We start from the raw sequence: 17,396 nt of genomic DNA on the forward strand, positions 1-17,396 counted from the left end.
CATATATATTGTCCATCACCCCTCTTCCCTTTCTAAATCCTGCCTGATTCTCTGGTATTATACCTTTCTCTTCTACTTCCTCTCTTAACCTTTCTGCCAGAATCGATGTGTATATTTTATACAGCGTTGACATAAGCGTCACTCCTCTATAATCCGTGACTTTATCCCCTTCTCCTTTTTTCACAATCGGTGCTATTATCTCTTCCTTCCATCCCTCTGGCCATCCCTCTCCTCTCCATACCTTGTTGCACGTTTCCCATACCCATTTCCTTATATCTTCTCCCCCGTATCTCCATACTTCATTTGGTATATTATCCAACCCCATAGCTTTGTTTACCCTTAAATTACTCATAATCCTATTTATTTCTTCCCACTCTATTTCCCTTTCCCTCTCTCTTCTATTCCTTCCCCCTCTTCCTCTCCGCACTCTTTCTTCTACCCCTCCTAATAACCCCATAAAGTACTCCTTCCATTCCTTCATCTGTATCCCTTCCTCTACTCCTTTCCTTTTCCTCCTCTCCCTATTAACTATCTCCCATACTTTACTTTCCGTTCTCGCCTCTCCTGCTTCCCTTATTAATCTTTCTCCCTCCTCTTTCTTTTTCCTTTCACACATCTCCTTGTATTCTCTCTTTTCCTCTCTATACCTTCCTCTCTCTTCTTCTCCTCTCCTCCATTTCCTCAACTTCCGCCTTACTTCCTTCTTTTTTTCTATACACTCCTTATCCCACCACCCCCCCTTTCTTTTCTCTTCCTTTCCTTCCCCCTTCTCGCTCTCTTCCAAGGCCTTCTTTATCCTTTCATTCATTTTCTCTATCTCCTCTTCCGTCCCTCCTTCTTCCCCTCCTATATTTATTTCTCCTATTTCCCTCCTAAATTTCTCTCTCCCCTCCTCATTCCAAACCCCTCTCCTGCCTTTCTGCCTCCCTTTCCTTTTCTTCTTCCAACTGTCTTCCCCTTTTATCCAGCAAATCACCGGGTGGTGATCCGAGTCTATGTCCTCTCCTATCTCTAATCTTTCTATTTTTTCCCATATCCCTTCATTTCCTAATACATAATCTATTACCGTGTTTCCCCTCCCCCCGGTATACGTGTATTCTCCTTTTTCATCTCCTTTTATATTCCCATTTACTATGCTCCATCCAGTTTCCTCTAGCATCTCCACCAATCTCCTCCCTTCCCTATTACTCTTCTTATCTTTGGAGTTCCTATTCTTTCCAATTTCCTCTTCCTCCCCCAAATTTACCCTTCCTCCCATTTCTCCAGTTCTGGCATTAAAGTCACCTCCTATTATTATTCTCCTTCCTCCTCTCTCTCTTCCATCCACTTCTTTAAACCCTCTATCTTCCTCTCTAAGTCCTCGTTCACATATACTCCCACTATTCTCCATTCCTCTCCTCCTCTTTTCAATGTCCCCGTCATCATCCCTTTCTCCGTCGTTTCAATTTCTCCTATCTCCATTTCCCTTTCCCTTCTTATCCCCATTATCATTCCTCCCATTGCTCTTCCTTTTTTATTCTTTCTACTCGCGTATTGCACCCCCCATTTAAAACCCTTCTGTAACTTGTTTTTTACTCCCCTCCATCCTTTCTCGTCCACCCATGTCTCCATGAGTACTATGACATCCCACTCTCCAATCCTATCCCAAAATCCCTTATCTTTGTTTTTTAAACCTGCTACATTCCAGAAAGCCATCTTCCATATCTCTTTCTCCTTACCGCCTCCCCCACGTCTCTCTGTTCCCCCTCTCCTCTCCTTCCCTCCCCTTATTACTCTCCCACTTGTCCTCCCCTCCCTCTCCCCTGTCTCTATTACTAGTCCCCTCTCAACTACCTTCCCCCTTATTCCCCCTGTCTCTCTCTCCTATACCCTCTCCTATATACTCTCTCCCCCTTCACTTCCCCTCTTTCACTTTTCAATACTTCCTCTTCCTCATTCCATTTCCACCATTTGCCATCTATTTGCAATCCCCCATTACCTATCCGTACCCTCCTTCCTTCTCCTTCCTCTTTCCTGGCTATCTCCCTGAGCCTCCACCTTTCTTTCCTCCCATGTTAAATCATCTTCTATCCTTTCCTCTCTTCCCCTCAACTTTTTCTTATTCTCCATAACTTGTCTTTTCTGTTCCATGCTCCCTAACGTCACCACCGCCATTCCTCTCTCTCCTTCCGTCGTTATTCCAACTCTTTTCACACTCTCTATTTTTATATTTACTCCTAGTATCTCCAAGATCTTTTCTACTCCTCCTCTTACGTCTCCTTTTTCCACTTCTACTCTCCTAATTACTATATTTCTCTTTCTATCCTCTCGTTCCTTCCGCTCTAATTTTCTTTCTATTACCTTTATTTTTGTTTCTAATTCCCCTTCTCCTACTACCCCTGCTCCCTCCTTGCCCTCCTCGCCTACTCTTCCTTTCCCTTCCTTTATCCATTTTTCTAATTTCTTTTCCAGATTTTCTATCCTTCCTCTCATTTCTCTTCTCTCTTCCTCCCATTCCCTCTCCCTCTCTCTAAATTCCTCCCTTATCTTTTCCAATTCCTTTTTTATCCCTTCTCCTTGTCCCACTAAACTATCTTTGATCTCTCTTAAATCCTCTCTTATCTCTTCTCCTAGCAATTTTACCCCTGTTATTATGTCCTTTCTTAATTCCTCCCTCAATTGCCTCTCCCATCCCTCTCTATCCTCCTCCTTTCTCTCCCCCATTGCTTTTGGTGATCTTACTATGATTTTACTTGATCTAAAAATAGACTCCTCTCCGTTCTTATCCTCTCTCTCTCTCTTCTTCTTCAAAAACTCTGATATATCTCCTACACTTCCTTTTCTCTCTTTCGATTGTTTTATCCCACCTTTCTCCATTCTCCCCTGCTTATCTATCCTTGTTTCCCTTTTCCAGCTTCTTGTTTTGTTTCCTTTTCTCTACTTATACTCTCCTTCTCTTCTCTATTTTACTGTCTTTGTTTCCCCTCTATCTACTCTCTTTGCTCCGTGCTCTGCCGCTCATTAGCGCTACCCCCACTTTCCCCTATCGCGCGCTGTTTCCCTAGCGCTCCGTCGCGTCTACCGCTCTACCTATCCTATACTCCGTGCCCACTCGCCTCTAACCGCCGGCTCGTAAATGCCCTTTTATTCCCATCCCTTCTCACTCCCAGTTCTCCCTTCACTCCCTCACTCGCTCTTTCACCTCCACTCGCTCTCACTCAACCCTTCTCTCTCGTCGCCCCTCTAATTATCCTCTCAACCACCGTCAAACAGCACCTTCCACATACACACGTGTCACACTCTACGTACCGGAAACGGAAGTCCTAAAAATTTTTTAATATAATCTAGCATTATTAGATATTGATAGAGAAACATCATTCGATGATGTTTCTTTTACCACTGAAACTCTTGACGGTTTTCACGAAAACGGTTTGAAGAAATAATGGCTTACTTTACATCTAGATTTTACAATAACAGTGTAATAAACCGCTTTCGCGAGGCGGTCGTGGATAACTCGGTCGGGATCCGGGGCTCGTGAAAGGGTATCGAGAGACGAACGATAGATGCGTTAGGTAAAATATAATTTATTGCGTTTAAATATATGTGTGTATACAGAGTGAGTGTGTGTGTGTAATTACTGTGTGTGTCGGTGTATATGCGCTTGTATGTGAGTGAGTGATAAGCGAGCGAGTGCGTGTGCGAACGTGTAATATCTGCGTGGGATTTACAAGGTATATCGCAAGTATGTGGGTGTGATCGTGTGTATGCAGCCAAACGCCCTTGCGTATGTGTGAATGTCGGAATGGTCTAGCGGCGGTCGCGTCGGTCGCTGTGCGTCCGAATTATATGCACGGATTCACGGATGCACGGTGCGGAATGCGATTTCGGCGGATTCGCAAATATATCGATTACTTTGCGCGGATCTGGATTTCGGCAGGAGCCGCTAGCTACCGGGCGGTAATTTCGGTCGGGTCGGTGGGCGGTTCTTAAACGCGTCGGTATCGATCTGATTGCGTCGATCGATGTCGCGGCCGGTTAGATCCTCCCCCTTGAGCGGGACTTAGCGCGCCGTATTAATGGCGAGTCCGATCGCGGTAATGGCGGTCGCAGAATTACCGCGAGTTCGCGGATATCGCGGTATTGCTTCGTCGGGGATGATTTTCCCGTAGAATGCAGGAGTGCAACGGCCGACGGGAACACCCGTCAATGGCAGGGAACTCCCTACCACTGGATGATTGCCGTTGCACGCAGGTGGACGGATGCGTGTGAGGTGTCGAGAACTCCCGACGGAGGCTGAGTACGCCCAACCTCGTGTTCCTCGGTCGCAGAGATGTTTAAAGGATCGCCCTTAGAGATGCCGCAAACTCTCGGCGGAGGCTGGGTACTCCCAACCCCGTTTTCTCTCTCTTCGAGCGTGTGTTAGGATCGTTCTGGATTCCAGGCGTCGTACTGACTCTGGCGGTTGCGGAAGATCTGGTCCTGAGATGTAAACCGTGCCCTATTTATACCGCTTTTCCGGCGGGTGCGCGTGCGTAATATGCCTGATTGTTTTAAGGCATATTATTTAACGGCGAACCGCCGCGCGCGACTCGGGTAGTTTCGGGAACGGTCGGTTACCCGAGCGCGGCGACGGTTCCGGGTAAACACGCGTCTTTAACGGCGGTTTACAAATCGGAACGTTTTATAAATCTTTAAAAATGGGCGCTCGGCGCCTCCGCATTATGCCCGACCGGTGTTTGTCGGGCGGCGGACTTCCGGCGGATCGACGGCCGGGTAACGGTGGAGGGATGCATCGTTACATCACCCCTCCGGTTTAGCATGCCTGAAATTAGAGGCATAACGGTAGCGGTCACGCGGTTTTCAGCGTGTTTTTCGCTCGCTGGTTTCAATCTAAGCGGCGGCGGTAACGGAGTTCACCGGTCTTCGTGAACCTCATCACCCAGTGCCCCTGCGGTGATCGTATTTTATATTTCCGGGCCACGTGGACGGCGAAATGGGGCACGTCGAACGTGATGCCGGGTTCCACCTGGATCCGGATTGGCGGTGGTGGTAGCGGGCCGGTCGGCATCAGGAGGTGCGGTGGCTGGTCTTTGCCGGTCTCGGTCTCTTCGGAGTCCCGCGGTCTTTTGCGGGCCGGAGTGCTCGCTGGTCTCCGCGAGCGGGCAGGCAGCGGTGGCGGAACCTGCATCAGCTGGTCCATCTTCTTCCGGTTGACGCGGTCGGAGCGCTGAATCAGCGTCCCGACTTTCGGTGGCCGGCCGGATGGTCGGTCGGCTGGGCCGGTTGGTTGCCGGTCGGTCGTCGGCGGTATTCCGTCGCCGATTCGGCTGGTGTTCGGCGGCGGCGGTGGAGCTGGGAGCCCTGGTTCTCCCAGGAGCTCATTGATAGCGGCGAGGATGCTTTCGGAGTCGCACATCTTTGCCTTCTGATTCCTTCTTTCTGGATCTCGGCGGTTTATTCCTCCCCGGCGGTAGTGGGGGTATTGTCGTCTTCGTCTTCTGAGTAGTTGTTGTCGCCGTCTGTTTTTGTTTTTGCGACCTTGAGATCCTGTATGTGTATATGTCTATACCATCTCCCCCGCTTGCTCCTCAGATCGACGATTACTGGCGAGATGATTCGGCGAACTTCGAGCGGCCCGATGTATTTTGGCGCGAGTTTCGCGTTAAAACTGTCGGCTTTTTTCGACAGTGGGTGGTCCTTCTTCCACACCCATTCGCCGATGTGCGGTCTCCATTCTCGGCGGCGGAGATTATAATGCTTCTCCTGTTGTTGGAAAGCTCTCGCCAGTCGGATCCGGACGATCTTATACGCGTCGTCCAGCCGTTCTCGCGTGGTATCTGGCGAGGTTCTCTCGGTGGCTGGTGTGATGCGGTACGGCGGTACGAGCTCTCGCCCGTGATTTATGTAAGCCGGCGTATACCCGGTGGCGTCGTGGACGGCGGTATTAAAGGCGAACTGGAATGCGGGCAGGTGTTCGTCCCAGTCTCGATGATCTTTGTCGACGAATTCGCCGATCATCGTCTTGATCGTCCGGTTGGTCCTTTCCACGGGGTTGCAGTGCGGTGCATAGGCTGGTGCGGTCTTATGCTGGATGTTGAATGCTCGTAGTCGTTCGGCAAATTCTCTTGATGTAAACTGTGTGCCATTATCCGACAGGATGGATTCTGGCCTGCCGTGTCGGAGTATCACCCGCTCGGTGATGGCCCTCGTGACCGCTCTGGCCGTGGCTTGGCGTAGCGGTGTCAGTTCTACCCACTTCGAAAATCGGTCTTGCATCACGTAGAGCCATGTGTGGCCTTGCCGTGAGCGCGGCAGCGGCCCTACGAGATCGGTGGTGACCTGCTCCCAGGGTCGCTGAATGTCGGTCGCGTGGAGCTTCCCGGCCGGTTGCTGCTGGGCCACTTTGTGTTTTTGGCAGGTTTCGCAGGTCCGTACATATCCGGCGATGGCTCGGAACATCCCCGGCCAATAATAATGTTCGGCGATGCGTGCAATGGTCTTGGCTATGCCCAGGTGTCCGGCTGTTGGTGCGTCGTGTCCATTCTGTAGTACCGCTCGTCGGTGTTCCTCGGGTACGCACTCCTTCCATTGGTCTTCTGCCGCGGTTTCCTTGAAGTCCAAGGTGTGCAGGATATGGCGGTACAGCTTCCCCTCGGTGATCCGGTAGTCTGGTCGGCTGGCCGGCTCGCGTTCGACTTCCGCGAATATCCGTCGGTACCACCGGCATCGGCGGGCGGTTGCGGCGCACAGTTCGGGCTGTCGTGACAGGGCGTCGGCTACGCGGTTGAGCGTGCCCTTGCGGTATTTTACTTCGAGGTCGTACTGTTGGAGCTCGAATAACCACCGGGCGAGGCGCCCGGTGGGAGCGTCCAGGCGCTGCAGCCATTTCAACGATTGATGGTCGGTCAGTACGGTGAAGGGGTACCCTTCGAGGTAGCCCTTCATGCGCCGGATACCCCATACGACCGCGAGGCATTCCAGCTCGGTAGCGCTATAATTTTGCTCGGCGCTATTTAATGTTCGGCTCGCATATGCGATTACGCGCTCCCCCTCCTCGAAGTACTGTGTCAATACGGCCCCAAGGCCGCTGGTGCTGGCGTCGGTCTGCAATACGAAACGTCGCGTAAAATCTGGGCAGGCGAGCACCGGTGCGGAAATGAGCGTCCGCTTCAGGATGCGGAACGCTTTCTCCTCGTCCTTGCCCCATGTCCACCGGGCGCGTTTCTTAGTGAGTTGAGTGAGCGGCGCGGCAACGGTTGAGAAATTTGCGATAAACCGGCGGTACCAGGACGCCATCCCCAGGAACTGTCGAACTTGCTTGACGGTTTTCGGCTCGGGCCAGTTAGCAACGGCGCTGACTTTTTCGGGATCCGTTCGTATCCCCTCGCGGTCAACCACGTGCCCGAGATATTTCAATTGGTCGACGCAAAATCTACACTTCTCCGGGTTGAGGCGCAGATTCGCCTCGCGTAGTCGACGGAACACCTCGTTGAGTAACTGCAGGTGTTTCTCAAAGGTTTCGCTAATTACTATTATGTCGTCTAAGTAGACAAATACGTTCGGCTCGAGGGCTGGGCCGATGATTGTGTCCAGAAGTCGTTGAAACGTGGCCGGTGCGGAGTGCAACCCAAACGGCATAACCGTAAACTGATACAGCCCTCTTCCGGGTATCGTAAAAGCGGTGATCGGTCGGCTGGCTGTTTTGAGTGGTACTTGCCAATACCCGTTTTTGAGGTCGAGCGTTGACAAGTATCGGGCGCCCCGGAGCTTGTCTAGTGTCGCGGTCACTTGTGGCAACGGATACGCATCCTTTTCCGTGGCGTCGTTTACCTTGCGGAAATCTATACAAAACCGGTACTTTCCGTCTTTCTTTTTGACTAGCACCACGGGTGAGCTCCAGGCGCTCTTGGATGGCTCGATGACGCCGGCGGCCTCCATTTCGGCCACCTCTCGGTCTATAACGGCTTGCATCGCCGGGTTTCGCGGCCGGTACCGTTGTTTGATTGGCGTAGTATCCCGTAGTCGTATTTCGTGGTGTACGCGGTCGGTCGGTCCCTGGATATTCGCGAATTTTTCAAGTTCGCGTTCGAGGAAACTTTTTAGCGCCTGTTCCTCGCTTTCGGTCTGTCGCGCTAGACCCCCTGTGGTCCCGTGTAGCGGCGGGGTGGTCGTGCTGGGTACGCATCGTGGTGGGGTGATGCTGATACCGGTACGCGACCAAAGGTCCACGCCGATTAATACCGGGCTTTCGAGCGTTGGCAGGATCGTGAATGTATGCCAGTAAGTCTGGCCGGTGATCTGGATGGGCAGTCTGACTGTGCCCACGGTGTTGGTAATTTCGCCGTCGGCGAGTTGTACCTCCCCTTCGCGGAAGGTGACCTGATGTCCCCATCGTCGTGTGCGATTAGCTGTCCGGTCGTTGATGAACGAGACTTCGGACCCGGAATCGAGCAGGGCGTCGTACCGGTCTCGGTTAATGGATACCGGTAGGTGCGGCCGTGGCGTGTATTTTATGCAGGGCTCGGGGCGCCGGCCATCGTGGCCCCGGCCCGCCCGGCGTTTCCCGACGGCGGGTGGCATTGACGCGTCAGTATCCCGTCTTTGCCACATCGGGAGCAGAACTTTCGCGGCGGGCGTTGGCAGTTGAACCGCGTGTGGCCCCGCTGCTTGCATTGCCAGCAACATTCGTCGCGGTTATAGGTGGCGGCGACGGTCGGAGTCGCTGTCCCTTGGCGGTGACGGCGGGCTTCGGTTGCGCATTCGGCGTCAATCTCTTCAAGCTCGGTGACGCGCGCCTGCAGGTCCCCGACTTCTCCGGTTTCGTCGTAGATAACGAACCGCTTGAGCTCCGGGCGCATATTCTGGTACACCCGTTCGTACTCCTCCTCTGGTGTAAATCCGCCGGCCCGGCGCATGAGCGTGAGGAGGTCGGCCACGTACCGTTTAAACGGTTCACCGGCTTGTTGGCGGCGGTCGGCGGCTTCGCGGCGAAGGACGGCCTGGTACCGGCGGGGCAAGAATTGTGCTCGAAACGCGCGGTCAAAATCCCCCCAGGTTTGCCAGCGGTGGCGGTGATTGCGGTACCACCGGAGGGCGTCTCCCTTGAGTAGCTCGGGGAGTCCGAGTAGCATCGCGGCTTCGGGGTATCGGTGCCCGGTCGTGAGTTCCTCGAGCCTTTCTAGGAAATCGAATGGGTCGCGCCCATCGAAATGACAACCCCATTTTCGCATCTGACACAGTACTTCGGAGGTGGCGAGGGGCGCGGGGATCGTGTGGTCGGTCGGCGTGAGGATGCGCGCGGGTATGCCCGTCGCAGTGGTGGGCTCGTCGCCGTGCGTCCCGAATTCTTCGGGGTGCGTCTCGACGTACGCGGACATCCGCCGTCGGATGTCGTCGAGGGTTCCGGATGTATCCACCCCCCGGCTGATGGCTACCTCGATCAATTGCGCCTTGGGTAGGTTGTATATCCACCCTTTCATTTTCGCGTGGCACTCTTTTCGTCTCGCTTACAGAGGGTTCGTGTCTCGATACGGTCAGGTAACAAAAAAAAACGGTCCCTGTTCGGGCGCCAATGTAATAAACCGCTTTCGCGAGGCGGTCGTGGATAACTCGGTCGGGATCCGGGGCTCGTGAAAGGGTATCGAGAGACGAACGATAGATGCGTTAGGTAAAATATAATTTATTGCGTTTAAATATATGTGTGTATACAGAGTGAGTGTGTGTGTGTGTAATTACTGTGTGTGTCGGTGTATATGCGCTTGTATGTGAGTGAGTGATAAGCGAGCGAGTGCGTGTGCGAACGTGTAATATCTGCGTGGGATTTACAAGGTATATCGCAAGTATGTGGGTGTGATCGTGTGTATGCAGCCAAACGCCCTTGCGTATGTGTGAATGTCGGAATGGTCTAGCGGCGGTCGCGTCGGTCGCTGTGCGTCCGAATTATATGCACGGATTCACGGATGCACGGTGCGGAATGCGATTTCGGCGGATTCGCAAATATATCGATTACTTTGCGCGGATCTGGATTTCGGCAGGAGCCGCTAGCTACCGGGCGGTAATTTCGGTCGGGTCGGTGGGCGGTTCTTAAACGCGTCGGTATCGATCTGATTGCGTCGATCGATGTCGCGGCCGGTTAGATCCTCCCCCTTGAGCGGGACTTAGCGCGCCGTATTAATGGCGAGTCCGATCGCGGTAATGGCGGTCGCAGAATTACCGCGAGTTCGCGGATATCGCGGTATTGCTTCGTCGGGGATGATTTTCCCGTAGAATGCAGGAGTGCAACGGCCGACGGGAACACCCGTCAATGGCAGGGAACTCCCTACCACTGGATGATTGCCGTTGCACGCAGGTGGACGGATGCGTGTGAGGTGTCGAGAACTCCCGACGGAGGCTGAGTACGCCCAACCTCGTGTTCCTCGGTCGCAGAGATGTTTAAAGGATCGCCCTTAGAGATGCCGCAAACTCTCGGCGGAGGCTGGGTACTCCCAACCCCGTTTTCTCTCTCTTCGAGCGTGTGTTAGGATCGTTCTGGATTCCAGGCGTCGTACTGACTCTGGCGGTTGCGGAAGATCTGGTCCTGAGATGTAAACCGTGCCCTATTTATACCGCTTTTCCGGCGGGTGCGCGTGCGTAATATGCCTGATTGTTTTAAGGCATATTATTTAACGGCGAACCGCCGCGCGCGACTCGGGTAGTTTCGGGAACGGTCGGTTACCCGAGCGCGGCGACGGTTCCGGGTAAACACGCGTCTTTAACGGCGGTTTACAAATCGGAACGTTTTATAAATCTTTAAAAATGGGCGCTCGGCGCCTCCGCATTATGCCCGACCGGTGTTTGTCGGGCGGCGGACTTCCGGCGGATCGACGGCCGGGTAACGGTGGAGGGATGCATCGTTACAACAGAAAAGAAAAAGCTATTAAAATTAAGCTTTGATAATATGTGGAAATAAATTTTACATAGTCAGTATTCCACTAATATTGATAAATACCCCAATCTCAAACATTTTTTGAATACTAATCACTCTCAAATTCGAATATCGATCCAAAAAGAATGTTTTCTGTTTCAACAGATTTAAAAACAAAAAAACGGAATAAACTTTCACACCCGATATAACGACAGTTCCATGAAAAGTTTTGGACAAACCGTCTACAAATTTTCCGTCTTTTAATCTAAATTTTTCCTTATGCATAAGGCAATGGACCAATCAATTTCCTTATACTTAAGATTATGTGTTTATGCAAAAGTGTGTGCTCCCCGCTTTAAACTGTAGGTCTCATATATCTGCGGGCGCATACATATATGTAGAAAGGTCACCTCCTTTGACAAGGGATACGGATTGGGAAGAGATCTCTGTATTTCCATTTTCCAATATTTGGATATCAATTAGCAAATTAATAAAATTTCATAATCGGTATATGTGGCGAAAGATTTCTTCCATTATTTGGCGGAAACATTGATTACATAAACATATCGGAAATTGTTTCCTTAATAATAAATGCTCTATCCATTACTTTAAATTTAACGTTCAAACATTCTATAATATGCTATATTCCTAATGACACTATTATCTTTATTTTCTCTATTTCGATTGTTATCGGCAGTTCGTATAATTGATACAGTTGTACCAATTATACCATTCACAAGACCTAAATTAACATATTCCTTTTAATCATTGTTTGATTTCGATGGACAGATGAAAATAATTTCGATATAAACTACGTAAATATTTAATAAATATAAATGGAATACATGTAACTCTTAAAACTACTGCCGAACGGTGTGTACTAACTAACTCAAGTGCGTCGAGCGAACACGAACACGTTACTCAGCGCCAGTGGCGCCGCAGGCGGGCCCCTCATTGCATTGTCCGCCGATGATACAATTGGCGACATTCATACTCGATTCAAACATACCGCCTACCAAATTAGCCATGCTAATTTAGTTATCATTATTTGAGGTTACAGGTAACTTACACAACTTGGAAATCGCTCGTTTAAAATTACCGCTTGCAGTCCTGAGGGTTGCCACGCGAACTAAATCGTTGTTGCCAAAATGCAACTCCAATACTTGCCCCAACTTCCACCTTAATGGCGGCAAATTCTCGTCACGCAGAATCACCAGATCTCCGATCTGGATATTGTCCTGTCTTTTCTTCCATTTCGTTCGACCTTGCAGATTGATGATGTATTCGGCCGCCCACCGTTTCCAGAAATCCTGAATCACATGCTGCATGAGACGCCAACGATCCAACCGATTAAGTTGAATGTCGGTCACATCGGTATCAGGAAAACTTGTCATCGATTCTCCCACAAGAAAATGAGCCAGGGTGAGAGGTAGCAAGTCAGCAGGATCCGTCGACATCGGAGTGAGAGGTCTCGAATTGAGACAAGCTTCAATTTGGATCAAGGCAGTCGAAAGCTCTTCAAATGTGAATAGCGCGCTGCCCATCACTCGTTTCAAGTTCACTTGCAGGATTTTACACCCGCCTCCCAAAGTCCTCCCATGTGTGGTGAAAAGGGGGGTATGAATTTCCATTCGATTCCCTCGTTAGTAAGCATCTTTCCGATGTTTCCCTCAACTTCAGCTTGAGCAAATTGATGAATCTCTTGAAGCTCTCGATTGGCGCCAACGAAGTTCGTTACGTAGAGTTTGCGCGGGCGTCCTCTCCGGCCTATGAATCGACGGAGCGTCGCGAGGAATGCTGCAGATGTAAGCTCACTAGTAGCCTCCAAATGAATGGCCCTAGTAGAGAAGCAAACAAAAAGCGCGATGTAAGACTTGTTTGTTTTACGTCCTCGTCCCTTGTTGACAAGCGTTGTAATAGGATCGGCGAAGTCGACGCCGGTAACTGCGAATGCTCGGCTGGGACGTACTCGATCGCTGGGTAAGGATCCCATTACTTGAGACAGACCTCGTGGATTATTTTTTGCGCAACAAATACACTCGTGGCAAACAATTCTCGCTAAGTTACGGCCCTTGAGCGGCCAGTATCGTTCCCTTATAAAGGATAGCAAGAGTTGTTGACTGGCATGTAACAAACGAATATGTTCTCTCTCGAATAACAATTTCGAGAATCGAGTTCCCGTCGGCAAAATTATCGGATGTTTTCTATCGAAGGACCACGCTTAGTGTTGTAGCCGACAGTCTACCCTGAGAATACCTCTTTCATCTAGAAACGGATATAATTGTAGAATTTTGCTGGTTGATTTTAATCCCCGACTCTTCTCCAAATTGCCAATCTCGTCTTTAAATTCAATCGCTTGCACGTGTAAAATGAGACGAATATGTGCCGTTTGCAGTTCCGAAACCGATAATCTTGACAACTCTCGTTCGCTCTGATCCTTCCTCAGATTAAGCATGTAACGCATACAATATGCTAATACACGCTCTATTAGTGTTAGTGATGAAAACTTGTCAATAAACTCCTTGAGTATCGAATTCTCGTTACTAATAAGTGTGCAGATTCGTGCGTTTCTTCGTTTCTCTATTTGAATTTCTTTGGGTATTTCGTTTGGCGGCTCGAATATCTCAATGCTTCCAGAATTGGCTAGAGCTTCTTCTTGCAACCAGTGCGGTCCCGACCACCACAGCTTGGAGTATTTGGTTGGCACAAAGTTGCACCTCGTGAAATTATGTCTGCGGGATTTTCTGTGCCCTTTACGTGGTTCCAGTGTTTGGCTGGCAGCATCTCGACGATTTCGGCCACGCGATGCGCTACGAAGGGTTTCCATCGGGCCGCGTCGCTACGAATCCACCACAGTACTACCTGAGAGTTTGTCCAGGCTTGTATGCCATCAACACAGTTTTACAGTTAGGTTTCGTCTAACTTCCGTAATTAAATGAGCGAGAAGAACCGCGCTGCACAACTCCAATCGGGGTATAGATGTCGACTTGATCGACGCGACTCGTGATTTAGAACATAATAGTCTGAATTCTAGTACGCCGCGCTCGTTCCTGGTCTGAACGTACAGACACGCTCCATATGCGTTCTCGGATGCATCGCAAAATCCTTGTAGATATATGTTAGTTACAGTTTCACTTGGAATGATTTGTCTTGGGATGAGAACCGTCTCGGCTATACTTAAATCCTTTTGGAATTGTTCCCATTTTTCTACGATATTGTCTGGCAACGATTCGTCCCATCGGCATTCGGTTCGCCAGATTGCCTGCATGATGATCTTCGCCGTCGTTATTACAGGTCCTATGAGACCGAGTGGATCAAATAGCTTGCTAATTGCTGACAGAATCTCACGCTTGGTCTTAGCAGCTTCCATTCCGTGAACGCAGAATTGAAATTGATCGTCCTTGGGCCTCCATTCAATTCCGAGTGTTTTAATTGTATTGTTTGAGTCAATACTAAGATTGGACATATCCTCTCTCAAATGCGGAGGTATTTTCTTCAAGACTTCTGTGCAGTTGGAGCACCATTTGTGTGCCCAAAATCCTCCGGATTTCAGTATCGCCGTAAGCTGTTCCCGCAGTAAAATCGCATCCTCAGCATTGTCTGCACCTGCTAAAATGTCATCTACGTATATCTGATCGGTTAATGCTCGTGACGCCACCGGAAGCTCATATTTGTATCCTTCCGCAATCTTATGAATAAATTTTATTGCTAAATAAGCCGAACTCGCCTCACCGTATGTGACAGTATTCAGGCGAAATTCTCGAATGGGTTCGTTAACGGAAAATCTCCATAACACTCGTTGGCAATCTCGTCCGGATGTACGATTACTTGTCGATAGATTTTCTGAATGTCTCCGGTTAACGCATTATAACAACGAAATCGAATAACAATATCAATCAAATTTCTCTGAATCGTAGGCCCGACGGGGAGAATGTCGTTGAGCGATTTCCCTGAGCTAGTTTTACTTGATGCATCGAAGACTGCACGGAGCTTCGTGCTCGTACTTGCTTCCTTAATTACGCCATGGTGCAATAAGTATACCACTGGTCGCTTCGCGGTTTGATTGGTTTCGATCACTGGCGACATGTGTCCCGATTCAAGATAATCGCGCATAAATTCTACCTTTCATGAAGCGTCTTATCTTTATTGAAGCGCCGCTCTAATTGCATTAACTGTTTCCTCGCGGTCTCTCTCGATTCGCCTAATAGCTTCGGATCGTCAAGAAACGGAAGTCGTACTACAAATCTATTGTTGTCGTTTCGCGTGGTTGTTTTTTCGCAAAACTCATCGCTCTCTTTTGCCTCCTTCAATCGCGGTTGAATCGCATTAATTTTATAATTTTCGATTTCCTAGAATTTACTCAAAGTTTGATTAAGAGTCTCGCAATGCTCTAACGAGCATGTCAATGTTGCTAATGTGGTGCAATTGCAAAGTAGAGACAGCAATACGCGCGACCGATCCGGCGATTATCCAACCAAACTTTGTACTCTGCAATATTGGAAGATTGTCTCCGCGTTCGATTCTTCCCAACTCTAGCCAGTCAAAAAAGAATTCTGCTCCAATCAGAATATCGATAGAACCTCGCTTATAAAATTCTGGGTCCGTGAGTTTGATGTTCGACGGTATTTTAAACGTGTCATAATCTAACTCGATTGCCGGTAATCTTTTCGTGATTTTAGGTACGATTAAAGTGCGAATGGTTGCGCAAACGCTAGAATGTCTCGACTGTACAGCAACCTTGCAACATTGACTCACAATATTTTCGATCCCGCTTAATCCCGTGACAATTTCAGAAGCTCGATTGCGCCTGACGCCTAATCAGTTGCACGCCGAGTGTGTTATAAAATGCGCTTCACTAGCGCTGTCGAGCAGGATACATAATGGAACGATGAATCCATTCGAATGAATTGCGTTGACCACTGCGGTGGCCATGAATACGTGCCTTCTGGTTGGCTCGTTCACTGCATGGTGAACGACAACGTTATTGCTCGCCTCATCGCTCGAGGACGGAACTTTCTGCACGCTGATACTCGCGCCACCTGGAACGTGCTTATCTGCTGTCGGACGATGGCATAGCGTGTTATGTCTCCCAGAGCACTCTCGACAAGATCTAATCTTGCAGGCTTTCACGAAGTGATCATTGCGTAAGCAATTGGTGCAAAGCTTTAGCCGGCAAACCTCCTTGATTCTATCATCAATCGCCAACGCTAAAAACTTATCACAACAATACATAAAATGATTACCTTGACATAAATAGCATTTACCAGATTCAGTTGAATTAGCTAATGTTATTGGTTTCTCATGACTATGAGATTTCGCCCTTTTTTTGTCCGATTCGGTCTTCCGTGTTATCTCCTTATCCTTGACTCAAGTTTCGATTCTCTCTAATATTTGGCATCTCTTCTCTAGAAAATCAGTCAAAGACACTAGAGTTACGTCAACCGCAATTACGCTTTGTTCCCATGTGCGTAGAGTTGCTGCATCGAGCTTAGCCTCGATCATATGTATGACAAGCTCGTTCCACGAATCTGTAGGCAAATTTAGAGATTTTAGCACTCTCAGATGTTTCAACGTGTAATCCACTAATCCTCGAATCGCCATGGCTGACTCCTTCTCCACTTTCGGCATCGTAAATAAGCATTGAATATGCTTCTTTTTTATAGCTCTTGGATCGTCGAATCGCCTCTTCAACAATTCCCATACAACCGCATAGTTTGCATAGTTCAGCTCGATTGATTCGATGATCTTTGCTGCGCAACCATCTAAGGAGGTAACCAAATATTGAAATTTTTGAATGTTTGGTATATTCTCGTTGGAATGTATCATAGACTGAAATCTTTCTGAAAACCGCTTCCATTCCTCCGTTTGCCCGTCAAACGTCGGAAGTTTTACAACCGGCAATTTAATCCTTGATTCCTGATTGACAGTTCCGCCCGCATCCGCGAGGTTGCGCAGTATCTGTTTGCTGCTCTAATAACCTCGTGACTGCGTTGCCGTCACTGCTCGACGATTGCGAACCATTACTTTGCAAGCTCAATCGTGTTATGAGCTCGCCTTGCTGCAATACGTGCGTCAACGCTTCGTCATTTACTGGCGAACGTGCCTTGGTTCGTTGCGCCGTCATGCCATTTAGCCATTGTTTTAGCCTAGCCTTCAGATTGAAATACCTTTCATCGAATTCCGCGTCTTCTGCTGCGTTCGCGTCGTCGGTCTCGGTTTCCGTGATGGCAGCGATCTCATGCTGTATCTTCTCGAACTCGTTCTGTATCTCTTCTAGTCTTGTGAGATATATCTCCACTTCTTCTCGGCTTATTCGATCTTCTTGTATTCGATCAACCCTTGTTTCGAGTTTAGTCAGCTTTGATTTGGTAAATCCGCGTTGCTTGCTGAATTTCGTGATCTCGGCCATTGTACTGTCTCGTTTAACCTAACCTTTCTCGTACTTCTCGTTTCGTGGACTGTATTACTACCTTCGACTTGTTGCACCTTATCCGGCTCGAAGGACCAATGTTTG

At 49.2% G+C, this 17,396-nt stretch overlaps 4 protein-coding genes across 4 annotated transcripts; all 4 read right to left on the reverse strand.

Annotated features, from left to right (window-relative positions):
* Positions 1-1,974: 1,974 nt before the first annotated feature.
* On the reverse strand, positions 1,975-2,703 carry LOC138935269 (uncharacterized protein PF3D7_1120000-like). The gene has a single exon (XM_070299718.1). It carries the CDS (start codon positions 2,701-2,703, stop codon positions 1,975-1,977), a length of 729 nt encoding a protein of 242 aa, XP_070155819.1.
* A 9,737-nt stretch (positions 2,704-12,440) lies between these two features.
* LOC138935270 (uncharacterized) lies at positions 12,441-12,875 on the reverse strand. The gene has a single exon (XM_070299719.1). It carries the CDS (start codon positions 12,873-12,875, stop codon positions 12,441-12,443), a length of 435 nt encoding a protein of 144 aa, XP_070155820.1.
* A 228-nt stretch (positions 12,876-13,103) lies between these two features.
* Positions 13,104-14,968, reverse strand: LOC138935271 (uncharacterized). The gene is made up of 3 exons (XM_070299720.1): positions 14,711-14,968; positions 13,806-14,570; positions 13,104-13,721 (listed from the first exon to the last, which is right to left on the reverse strand). Exons 1-3 carry the CDS (start codon positions 14,966-14,968, stop codon positions 13,104-13,106), a joined length of 1,641 nt encoding a protein of 546 aa, XP_070155821.1.
* Positions 14,969-15,253: 285 nt separating this feature from the next.
* Positions 15,254-16,708, reverse strand: LOC138935272 (uncharacterized). The gene is made up of 3 exons (XM_070299721.1): positions 16,334-16,708; positions 15,739-16,096; positions 15,254-15,696 (listed from the first exon to the last, which is right to left on the reverse strand). The coding sequence occupies exons 1-3, from the start codon at positions 16,706-16,708 to the stop codon at positions 15,254-15,256; spliced, it is 1,176 nt and encodes a 391-aa protein (XP_070155822.1).
* Positions 16,709-17,396: the final 688 nt, after the last annotated feature.

The sequence above is a fragment of the Polyergus mexicanus genome, unplaced genomic scaffold (genome assembly GCF_030449975.1).
Source record: "Polyergus mexicanus isolate NDT 795.1 unplaced genomic scaffold, iyPolMexi1.0 SCAF_8, whole genome shotgun sequence".
In the NCBI taxonomy this organism is placed as follows: Eukaryota; Metazoa; Arthropoda; class Insecta; order Hymenoptera; family Formicidae; genus Polyergus; species Polyergus mexicanus.

Bases quoted from the DNA above. Each gene is read 5' to 3' on its own strand.
- LOC138935269 (XM_070299718.1), bottom strand. From the start codon at position 2,703: ATGGGGGAGAGAAAGGAGGAGGATAGAGAGGGATGGGAGAGGCAATTG.
- LOC138935270 (XM_070299719.1), bottom strand. From the start codon at position 12,875: ATGGGATCCTTACCCAGCGATCGAGTACGTCCCAGCCGAGCATTCGCA.
- LOC138935271 (XM_070299720.1), bottom strand. From the start codon at position 14,968: ATGTCGCCAGTGATCGAAACCAATCAAACCGCGAAGCGACCAGTGGTA. The intron at 14,571-14,710 runs GTAATCGTACAT...TTTATTCATAAG, and splicing joins TTCAGAAAATCTATCGACAA to ATTGCGGAAGGATACAAATA. The intron at 13,722-13,805 runs GTTAGACGAAAC...GTGGATTCGTAG, and splicing joins TCGCTCATTTAATTACGGAA to CGACGCGGCCCGATGGAAAC.
- LOC138935272 (XM_070299721.1), bottom strand. From the start codon at position 16,708: ATGATACATTCCAACGAGAATATACCAAACATTCAAAAATTTCAATAT. The intron at 16,097-16,333 runs GTAATTGCGGTT...TGTTGTGATAAG, and splicing joins TACGCACATGGGAACAAAGC to TTTTTAGCGTTGGCGATTGA. The intron at 15,697-15,738 runs GTGAAGCGCATT...GCAACTGATTAG, and splicing joins TATCCTGCTCGACAGCGCTA to GCGTCAGGCGCAATCGAGCT.